The sequence below is a fragment of the Fusarium oxysporum genome, chromosome 10 (genome assembly GCF_000149955.1).
Source record: "Fusarium oxysporum f. sp. lycopersici 4287 chromosome 10, whole genome shotgun sequence".
Taxonomy (NCBI): domain Eukaryota; kingdom Fungi; phylum Ascomycota; class Sordariomycetes; order Hypocreales; family Nectriaceae; genus Fusarium; species Fusarium oxysporum.
The window spans coordinates 377,033-387,933 of NC_030995.1; the positions used below are offsets into that span (position 1 = coordinate 377,033).

General features: G+C 48.1%; 4 protein-coding genes across 4 annotated transcripts; 2 read left to right on the forward strand and 2 right to left on the reverse strand.

Moving 5' to 3' along the window:
- The first annotated feature begins 657 nt into the window (after window positions 1-657).
- Window positions 658-3,156, forward strand: FOXG_13713 (uncharacterized protein). Its single transcript, XM_018393707.1, has 3 exons — window positions 658-1,951; window positions 1,998-2,181; window positions 2,232-3,156. The coding sequence occupies exons 1-3, from the start codon at window positions 1,236-1,238 to the stop codon at window positions 2,967-2,969; spliced, it is 1,638 nt and encodes a 545-aa protein (XP_018253020.1). The 5' UTR covers window positions 658-1,235; the 3' UTR covers window positions 2,970-3,156.
- On the reverse strand, window positions 3,092-4,687 carry FOXG_13714 (uncharacterized protein). Its single transcript, XM_018393708.1, has 2 exons — window positions 3,710-4,687; window positions 3,092-3,659 (listed from the first exon to the last, which is right to left on the reverse strand). The coding sequence occupies exons 1-2, from the start codon at window positions 4,501-4,503 to the stop codon at window positions 3,431-3,433; spliced, it is 1,023 nt and encodes a 340-aa protein (XP_018253021.1). The 5' UTR covers window positions 4,504-4,687; the 3' UTR covers window positions 3,092-3,430.
- Window positions 4,688-5,188: 501 nt separating this feature from the next.
- Window positions 5,189-6,863, reverse strand: FOXG_13715 (uncharacterized protein). The gene has a single exon (XM_018393709.1). The coding sequence runs from the start codon at window positions 6,758-6,760 to the stop codon at window positions 5,255-5,257; it is 1,506 nt and encodes a 501-aa protein (XP_018253022.1). The 5' UTR covers window positions 6,761-6,863; the 3' UTR covers window positions 5,189-5,254.
- Window positions 6,864-7,015: 152 nt separating this feature from the next.
- On the forward strand, window positions 7,016-10,173 carry FOXG_13716 (uncharacterized protein; the record flags this gene model as incomplete). Its single annotated transcript, XM_018393710.1, has 5 exons — window positions 7,016-7,813; window positions 7,888-8,118; window positions 8,413-8,520; window positions 8,576-8,852; window positions 9,254-10,173. 5 exons carry the CDS (start codon window positions 7,016-7,018, stop codon window positions 10,171-10,173), a joined length of 2,334 nt encoding a protein of 777 aa, XP_018253023.1.
- Between the last annotated feature and the right edge of the window lie 728 nt (window positions 10,174-10,901).

Here is a 10,901-nt window from a genome sequence, read left to right on the forward strand (position 1 = left end):
TGCAGACAGCTCTTGAGAAGACAGTAGGCACATGTGAATATCGCATGCTGTGAGTGGATAATCATCAGTACCGGTGAGTGTAGCACGGCTCATAGATCATACAAAGTTCGATAGTTGAAGTTAGAAGAGAATATTTGGATGTGAAGGTAGATATCGAGTGATGATCTGCGACTATAATATTACATGGCTCAGCCCGTGTCTACCTCATCAATCTCGGTAAGAGATATTCGACGCAATATGTCTCTCGAAGTCAATGACAATCCAGTTTCCGTATTCGAATTGACCTATGGTGGGCTGCCCTGCAAGCCACGAGAGCCACCCCCTCAGTAACGACGCGGCCTGTCCGGCAGATGTCCCCGCTCGTAGGCCTCATTGAGACCATCAGCCAGCCTATATTGCCATTTTGGTCCATGTACAGCGTGTATTTGCAGTGCAATTGTAGGCGGCCCTTTTAGTGTTGCTGTGCCGTGCTTCTTGATGCTGAGGAGCGTAATTATAAGCAGTTGGCCCTAACTATGGAACGCTTCGGCCCGCAGCGATCCGTAAGGACTAAATAACATAGCTTGTCATGACGGAACTCCGACACACGGGCTGGCGCAAGGGTGAATAAGACATGCAGACTCCCGAATACGATCGGTCATTCAAGATACAAATTTCTCAGGTTCTTATTAGACTCCCACCCAGACATGCTTCACATTAAAAACCTTTCTAAAATTAATAACTGGCTGATGGCTATCAATGTTGGAGTACATAGAGACAGTCATCTCTGAAAAGCATTTTTGTGGCGTAGCTGACCACTAAGCTAACGTTGTCATAAACAAGGATTCAGCTCAGCTGCAGCTCAGATGCAAATCTTCTCCCATTACATCGACCGTGTCTTGCCAATGAGGGGTTGTAACTTGCGAAATTGACCGCTAGCTAAGCCGCAACTCGAAACTAGCAAAATCATGCAGAAGACGGTCGCTGTATGTGACGACAATTGGCTATGGCGAGGACATCAGCTTGCGACATGCCTTGTGACTGCATTCCAATGGAAGGGGATGTTCATGATCAGCAATGTATTGTCTTGTACATGAGAAGGAGAGTGAAAAGAAGCATGTAGTATGAGATGGAAGAGAGTGAGAAGATGTATAAAAGGTCAGTCTGCACCTAGAGACGATACTTCTTATTCACTCCATCATCACCCACTCACTCCACAACACAACCACTCTTCAACCCAATAACTTCTATTCAAGATGTTTGTTTACCAAGGAAAAATGAACTGGTGGACGTACGCCAAGGACGAGACCTTTGTCGTCGTCCTCCCCAACGGCCCAGTCCGCGTCGGCGACAGCGTCTATCTCTTCTGGAAATGGACAGTCGATGCCAAAGGCGTCAAGAACGGAAACGTCTTCCAGACCATCAGCGTCGACTCGGTCACACAGACCAGTGCTACTGATGTAACCTTTGTCCTCAAGGGCTCCTGGTACAGTTTCACCGTCACCACAAAGGGCGGTTACGAGAACATCAGCATCGTCATGAGAAATCCCCAGGGCGGTGTCAGTGATCCCATGCCGCTCAAGCGTGAGTGGAAGTCTGATAAGGAGCTCACTGGCACTACTCGCATTTGGACTGGAAAGTTCAAGTGGATGAACTTTGCGCGAGACGAGCATGCCATCTTCATTGTCCCTGATGGATTTGGTGAGGGCAAGCCTATTATTTCAACTTGGCAATGGACCAAGGCTTCGAACGGCAAGACGAAGGAGCCGTCGTTCCGAGCGGAGGTTCAGAGGAATGTCACTGGGCTTGGAACTGATACTGTCAAGTTCTCGTACAAGTCTTACTATGATATTAAGTGCACTTGGGATGGTAAGAAGGACCAGCTTGATGTTTGGGTAACAGAGGGTGCTCACAGCGAGGACGTCGGTGACATGATTCGCTCTGCCATTATTGAGCGATCAACTCACTCTCAGTATGCACCCCACTCGGCGTATAGTAGCTTTGCTAATTTGCAACAGTGACTTTAACCCTCCTCGACCTCCTCCCACGAAGAGCGAGTGTGAGCTTTATCTCCCCCAGCCCCAAGCTTCGCTCCCTCGTCTCGTGTGCCCTCTTCCATTCCCCAAGGACCTCCTTGAGACCCTCGCACACACTGCTGCATACGTCGACCAGTGCGGTTACCTAGCCAAGTATGCTCAGGATGTAAGTTCAACTCCTTCCTCCATCTTTCGACACATACTCACAATTCTTAGCGCTTCGCCGCCCTCGATGCCGATTATCACTTCTCCCTTGAGCAGATCAAGGCTCTCAAGATTGAGATCGAAAACATCAACAAGACCAAGGGTGATCTCACTATTGACCGCGATGCCGCTATCGCTAAGTCCCAGAAGCTTCAGGAGGCTCTCGATAAGGCCCTGAAGGACGGTGAAGGCTTCCAGAAGGAGATTGCCAGACTCAACAAGGTCATTTCTGACGACAAGCTCAAGGATGCCGAGGCTCTTAAGGTCCTTGAGAAGACTCGCGCTGATCTTAAGGCCTCCCAAGAGCAGTGCTCCAAGCTCCAAGCTGAGATCGCCCACAAGGATGCTCAGATCGCTGAGCAGGGCGCTACTATCAGCAACCTCCAGAAGATCATCATCACTCTCGAGACTACTATCGCACAGCTCCGTGCCGAGGTTACAGTCAAGACCAGCGAGAATGAGAAGCTCGCCAAGGCCAACATCACTCTTGAAGGACAGAAGCGAGATCTTGAGAACTCTGTCAAGGATCTTCAAGATGAACTTGCCCGCGCTCAGCAGAGGATTAAGGAACTACAGGAGACTGCCAAGAATCACGCGGCGAAGGACAAGGAGATCCGTGATGCGAAGGCTCGTGCCGATTCTGAGGCTGCCAAGTCGGAGGAGGAGGCTGCCAAGGCGTTGGCTGAGGTTGAGAAGTATAAGCAGTGGGCTTATGATAACAAGGTTGTGATTGACCTTTCTAAGTACTGATGCCAGGGATTCCTGCCGTTGCACTTGGTGCCGGTGGGGGTTTCGTGTCATAGGGTGTTGAGATATTGCTGGGTCGTAGGAGCTCTTTGCCTAGCGGCTTGGGAGCTGAAGAGGAGATGGGGCGTGGAGAGGACAGTTTAACTATTAGTTAGTCCTGATATCTAGATAACTTAATACATTCCCTTTGTTACCAACTGCCATGGCCTGGGTGATATGTGTTATTTAGTGACATATGGTTGACTTATCGTGTCAGTGTATCATCAAGCCAGACTCTCCAAGAGTGGCTACTGTGGAGTTCGAGCGCAGTTGAACTTATATCTGTCAAGTTCTGTATCCTTCCTAAAGAAATTCTATCCCGCGCTAAGGTATACCATCTATCCCATCGATCCCATCTTATATAACAAATTCCACCTAACATACATGTGCTCCCAGAATAGTTCATATTTTCAAAGTTTGACTCTTCAATGTTGAGCATTCTCCTCCATCACGGGTGCATCCGGAACCTCTGGTCGAGATTTCTCAGCATCCATCTCCTTCTTGTGCTTCTTGCCAAGGAAAGGGAAAAAGAAGTAAGGATGGAAGATTGTCAAAGTCCATACGGCAATGAGAATCATGGCTCCGTCAAGAATCAGGAACGTTGTCTCGTTTTGCATGAGAGTACTGCCCCAACCCATCTGCATTTCAGGGATACTAGACAACATTAGTACAAAAAGTAAAGGGCAGATCTGAAGAGGGCTTACCGGTAGATGCAACGGATGATAATGGCGATGTAAGCAACGGTCAAAGCGTACACAAAGATCTTGGTCTTCTTGTCACTTGCTCTGATGACCTTGACGTTTCCGTTGGTCGACGATTCACTCTCCGTAGCAGTCTCATCACCAGCCCTGACAGCAGCACCATTCTTGATAGCTTTGTGTCTTCTCCAGATATAAATCATCATCAGACCACCACAGAAGATCATATTAGCCATCTGGAAGACAACACCAGCAACAAGAAGTCCAGATCCCACATCAAGCATACCCTGGTCATTGTTGTCTCCATTAGTGGCTGCTGAAGAAACACCGCCGCCAGCAGCTTGGATAACAATAGAGAAGAAATCTGTGCCAACAAAAACCCAGGGGTATAGAACAGGCTTGATGAAACTGTACTCTCGACCGTACCATAGAACAAGATGTTTGAAGGTGATCGATATAGCAGCAGCGACTAGTGTTGGGCCGAGGATGAGAAGAACGAGTTGGATGACGAAAGCGTTGTAGACCCAGGGGTTTGAACTCATGACGATACGGCCGCTGTAGCCGATGAGTTCAAATATCGTCCCGATCGCAAGCCATAGTGTATATGACCATGTTCGTGCTTTGATGCCGAAGTATAGTTGGGGTATAAGCGCCAGCGCGTGGGCTACGACGAAGAAAACACAGGCGCCTAGCGTAAAAGTGTCTCCATACAAAGATAACTCAGCGGGACATCGTTCGGAAATTCCATCGGAGCAAGTTTCGTAAGTCGGCGGTGGATAGTTTGTACCGTTGTAGGACATTTTGACGCTTTCACCCTCGATCTGAGGAAGAAGTTTAAAAGGAACCACTTTGTTTTGTTATCTTGGAGGGCGAGTCGGATATAAAAACATGGTGATTTCTGGAGCAGGTTCTCCGTGGGGCAGCCCATGGAGAATATTCCGCAGATATTTACCAGGAGGAATGGAATTGTGGATTTGATTACAGGGCGCAGTTGGAGAGCCAAGACATGAGAATAAGCGAGGTGCAAATCGATGTCTTGGCGTTTGATCCTTCAACTCATGAGTTTTTCTTCATAGCAAGATGATGCTATCAGACATCACTTTGATGCGGCTCAATTTATAAGTAAACATGATAGCTTTACTCTAAATATGTATTAAAGTTGAGAATTTACAAGAATACAAAGAAAGACATCAGTCAGGCTTAATCTCGTTCTAAACGCGTAAATCTTGGCATCGTCAGCACGGGCTAACGACGCGTAGATAAAAACTTGATAAGCTCGCATTCCCGAAAACCCCGATTGGTCCGTCGAGTTTCAACAGCTCGCGTTCCTCGGTTCCGTCGCTTTTCTCGCAACGAGATGCAAGCGTAAGATTACACATCGTCTGAGGTCACGGGTATCCACATGTAAGAGATCGGAGGTTTCATTCTGATGTTATCCCGTATTTCCGGTCCAAACGTGTTAGGTTAGAGTTTTTAAGCTTAAATGTGAGGATGAAAGGAATAATTTAGGCTATGTATTGGTTAAATATATATAATGAAAGGAAATTTCCCTTATTGCATACCGATAGCCAACTCCTCAACCTTCCTCAGCACCTCTTCTATAGCAGTTGAGTTGCTAATCTGACCATCGCCGTCAATATCCAAGCAAAACAAGACAACATCACGATACTTCGTTCCCATCATAATTGGCAACCCTGACATGGCCAACTTCTTCAGATGATCTTTCACACTCCCATTGACACTATTAGGGTCTCTCAGCCCCATAGCTGTCAACGGTCTCCATAGACCCAATTCAAGGAGTACAACACCAAGGCTGTAGAGGTCATGGTTCATGGTATATCGTGACTGAGGATGCAGACCTTGACGTTTGGGGTGTCGGTAGATGTTGTAGCCCCATTCCACATCGCCTTGCCCATCGCTTGCTCCCCTGTTGTAGCGCGATGTCTCAAAGCCACACAGAAAAGGTTCACCAAGGGCTTTAGGGAACTGTTCCGTATTCGCTGGAGACGAATGGTTCTTTGCAAACATGACAATGTTGGATGTTTGGATAGACTTGTGCACGTACTGCATTACATGCACATACATGACAGCTGACGTGATCTTCCTCGCAAGCTCGAAGCGCTGTTCGAGCGCATGCTTTGGTGGGATGAGCTCAATCTGACCTGGCTTGCTGAGAGCTGGGCGTGTGGCCATGATGAGATCAAGAAGTGTCGTAGGTCTCGTCACATCGTCTGGAATCACCACCAATTTGGGGACCTGGTATATGAAAGCGAATGCGCTGCGACTTGGCTGATGAAAATAGCCCTCTCCTTTTAGAGTCCGGCAGAGGAGTGGATCGGTTCCACTAAGTAGTTTTGCTAGAGCGGCAACATCGGTTTCGAAATCGTTCATATACGTCACTGAAGGGCTCAAATTGTGTTCTTTGAACTCGACTATGACGGTCCTTTGGTTCATGGTAGCAAACATACGCGAGGAAGGCCTTCCCGGACGCAGTGTGACCATCCCCCCTGACTTGCGCAGCCCATCCACAACAGTACTCCGACTCCGGTCTGTCAGGCGTCTGAAAGTCTCACGCAGTGCTTTGATGTCTCCAGGCAAGCTCTCATCGGTTCCTTGCGCAAGTAGACGGGTCTGCAGGCCAACAGGAAGTAAGCCAAATCGAACGTGGTACCTTTCAGTCCACTGAAACAGGTCTTTACTGATACCTTGCATCTCAGCCTTTCCGTACAAGAAACCGTGGACTTTATCAACCGCCTTCCTTGCGGGCGAAGCCGTGAGCGCTGACATTTTGCGCCGGACGATAGTAGAGTGAATTCGAGCAAGACTGGGTTGGAGGGCAAGGCAGATTTCGTTGAGAAGGAATTTATCTGTCAGAGGTATCTGTTCGGATTGTGCTGCAGCGTTGAATATGCGTGCAAAGTCCTTCAGAAGAGCTACATCGTGCTTCAGGGAGAGGACCAGTGAATCGATGCCGCGGCCCTCCAACTCGGCTGTCGCGAAGTTGAAAATATCAAGGGCAAGGGATGTACAACCGACTATTGCACCAAGAACTTCCATCTTAATAATGATCTTTGGAACGATGACCGGAAGAGAAGGGTTCCTGGGAGCTAGCTATCTACCCAGGTGTCGCCATTTTCAGCCTCACGGACAACGCATGTGCTGATTAATGGGTTGAAACAAGCGACTTGATACGTCGGGTTTGAGCTGACATGCATGTCAAGTACCACCACTTCCGCATATCTTCGGAGCCTCGCTTGAGATGGGCTTCCAATCTCAGCATTTCTAACTCAACCTGATTGGAAAGATTGAAATATGTCTTCCGGCTTTCAATATAATTCTTCTTTCACTTTCAGCCATCCTGGCTGGGAGTCCGATCCAGTTGCAGAGTATACCGAACTGGCTCTTACTCGAGTAACTGCTGAGGCGCCAGACCCTGGTCCAATCGAGGACTTGACGACTTTTGCCCAACAACTCCATACAACTGGTCTACCGATCTGCGAAGCTGCTGATCTAGAAGATCTCAATGATGGCGCAGCTATCGGTTCCGGTACAACTATGACCGTGTTCAAATGTCTCTGGAAGTCCAAGAACAAAGCCGTCGCAGTAAAACGAGTCAACCTTGGAATTGCCTTGGGCCAGTCTCAGCATGAGGCCCATTCCCAAAAATACTCGGGCCTCCTGAAGTCTCTTCTCAGGGAAATGAGAGTAATGAATCATCCCTGGTGCAAAGCCCATCCGAACTTCGTTGAGCTCCTTGGAATAAGCTGGGATGCCGTCACTTCTGATGGGGGTATCAGCAGTTATCGACCCGCAATGATCGTCGAACTGGCAGATCCGACGACGCCGCAGTTGAGAGATTTGGTAAAAAGCTCTCGGTATCCTCTCGGTCTCAAGGAACAGGGAATGATGTTTGATCTATTGACTGACGTTGCCGAGGGAGTTACTATGTTACATGCAATGAAAATTGTCCACGGCGACTTGAAGCCTGATAACATCCTCTTATTCCGAACGAAAGATCGTTTGGTGGCGAAATTATCTGACTTTGGGTTCTGCAGCCCTTTTACTGACATCGAGTATAAGATCGGAGGAACCCCGTATTGGAATGCCCCAGTACGTTGAGCCTGTTCCTGCTAAGCTATTATAATTCCTTTGGTCTGACCAAGACTGACATTCTGGCCTTTCAGGAATGTATGCCGGATGCCCCAGAAGAGCTGCGAGCCTTTCGCAAGACGATAACAAGGGACCTGTATTCTTTCGGGCTTGTCATGGCATACTCGCTCTTCTCAATACTGCCATATGATGAGGAGGGCGAACATGATGCAGATACGATGACGGTCCAAGATTGGAAGCTGAATCAAGACGCCCGTATCTTCTTGCATGAGCAGATCATCGTATATGTACTAGACTTCCATTCCGTAAGCACACCATCCCGTAAATGCGAACACTCACCTCCTAACGATATTAGATTTATAAAGTAGCTCCCGAAAGTCTTTACGGACTTGACCTCCGGCCCCACAATCTGTTGTGGTTTCAAATCTGAGCTGCAATGACAGAGCTGTTGCGTCAACACCCAAATGAGCGAAATATCAAAATGGCCCATATGCACTCCGTTTTCAAAACGCCTCATAGGCAAGTCACATTTTTGTCTCAGTCGCGATGCTAGAAGAGTTTCTAACCAGCTTAGTTTGAGTGATATCTTCATACCACAGACCAATAGTACCAGGTCTGGTACCTCCATTGAAACTGCCAGTCCAGTTTTTAGACCAAAGATGGTTTCTAGTATGGGTCACGGTCTTCAAAAGCGGCAATTTGGCAAGGTACATTGACCCCTCGCTCCCAGTTTGCCCTTGATAGCCACTCAACAACGTGTAGTTTGACCCATTCCGACTCGGCCAAATCCCAGAAGCGGTTCAGTCACTCCTTCTAGAAGATTTCGAACATAGATATTCTTCCGCAGCAGATGGTAGCCCAGAGGTTGCAGACCTTGCGCTTGTCCTCTCGAATTGTCACAGTCGAGGGTTTGGCTGCCCTCCAAGTGCTGCAAAGGCACGTGAATATGAGACTCTCGCGGCACAGGCAGGGTCTGACGCTGCGCAGATCCAGGCTACTTTTCATGGCCTTGTTGATGGATTTGATTGCTCGGTGACAAGTGAGCAGAAGAGAGTATGGTTGAAGACTGCGATTTGCATAATCTTCTTCGGGCACAATCCCAATAATGCGAGAAGGAATGCGTTCCTTGATGGATTAGAGCGGGTTTCGGTTGAGCTTCTTGACCATGCCATTCTGTACTCATTCGCCAAGTCGTTCATGGACGAGAGGATAATATACAATCTCGAGTTTGATGGTGCGGCAGAGGATGAGCTATTTTCTATGATAGTCAACGACGAGAGAGACAAACTCGTCGCGGCTTTGAAATCGGACAGGAAACTTTTAGGTCAAAAGAAGGGCGGCTTCACAATCTTGCATGTTGCAGCGGACTATTGCCGGGAAGAAATAATACAAGGTAAAGGTCAACATCAATGGAAAGCTTTTGTGCTAATGGAACCATAGATCTTGTCCGCGGTTTCAGCATGCATCCGGACATCAAATCTGACTACGGAGACACGCCCATAGAGCGTGCAGCCGAGACTGGAAGTATTGACTGTGTACGACTTCTAATATCTCTGGGGACTGATATCAAGCCTCTTGCTGACCAAGAGCTCTTCTCATCCGTTGTCATAACTGGGACTCGCAATACCATCAAGGGCAGTCCTGTAAGTGGGACTGCGTCTCTGCTATCGCTTCTCTGTAGGGCTGTTGAAGAGGTCTCGGAAGACCCCACTTCAGGTCAAACTCTGATCAATGGGAGATATATGTCAGGCAATAAGAATGAGGGTATTGCTCCTGGTTCACCTCTCGAGTTGGCGGTATCTGTGATGAACTATGACTCTGTCATAGCACTGTTGAACCTCGGCGCCGATCCTAATATTTACAATTACCTACCCCCGCTGCAAATCGCTGTTTCGCTGAGGGAACCTCTTCTTGCCCTGCTGTTACTCACCCACGGAGCTCTTCCGAATACGGTGGGTCGAACCGATGGAGATACAGCATTGCACTGCGCGAACGAGGTTAATGGGACGGAGTTCGCTGAAACACCTCGAAATGATATCATTCCATGGCAGCAGTTCGTGAAAGAGGGAGTCGAAGCGATTGATGTTGATAGCGATGAGTCTCTGACTGCTAGGGTCAAAGCATGTATCACGATCCTCTTGCATTTCGGTGCAGATCTCGAGGCGCGCAACTCTGAAGGGCAGACAGCTCTTGTGCAGGCGGTTCGGATGGGAGATTACTCAACTGCTAAGTATCTTCTTCAGATGGGAGCGGATATTGAGTCAAGAGATGACGAAGGAAATATTGCATTACTGGGTATTGAGTCAGAGGAGGTTCAGCAGTGGTGCAGGGATAAGGGGCTTGGCATTGGAACTCGATAAATCCATATAGCGTGTAAATGCAAGTGACGTGTTGCAGGATCCAACGTCGCCCCGCGTCAGCATTCGGTGCTCATCATATGTCAGTGTTTAACTAGTTCATGCTTTCGATTCAACTTACTTTTAAGTTAAATGTAACTGTTGTTAAATCAGTCTAGAGACTGCTGAGCCTCATTTTGGCCATCTTCCTTCGCCCAAGACATCCTAACATTCTTCGACCAAGTTGCCTTCACTTTAGACTCCTCGGTAACACGAAAGGCTTCTACTTCAAGCAAATCACTTGCCAGGGTTATAAAACAAAGAGCCCATGGAAACGCCGGTCCCTACGCCCCCATTCTTTGGTCGAGCAGGTCATAACGAGATCTTCGAAGAGGCCAAGAACTGCCTCTCACAACTTGACTCATCTGACCTTGACTCCCAGGAGGCATGTACCCCGTGTTCTCAGTCAAACAAGACAATAAGTTTTCAGGAGCTTCCGCCGTCGATAAAGCAGTCATGCCTTGCACTTCTCGGCTGCGTTTTCGGGCCCTCTTACGAACAGATGATTGCACAAGGAACGAAAAATGAGAACAGATTATGGTCCAATTTACCTTTTTAATCTTCTTCATTTTCGTTAATTAACTTTCTTGGCATTCTTGCATGTAAAAATTATGGATGAATGCCTAATCAGTCAGGATCAGGATCGCCGGGATACGGCGCAGAAGACGAGGGCTTGTACGAATTGCGCGAGG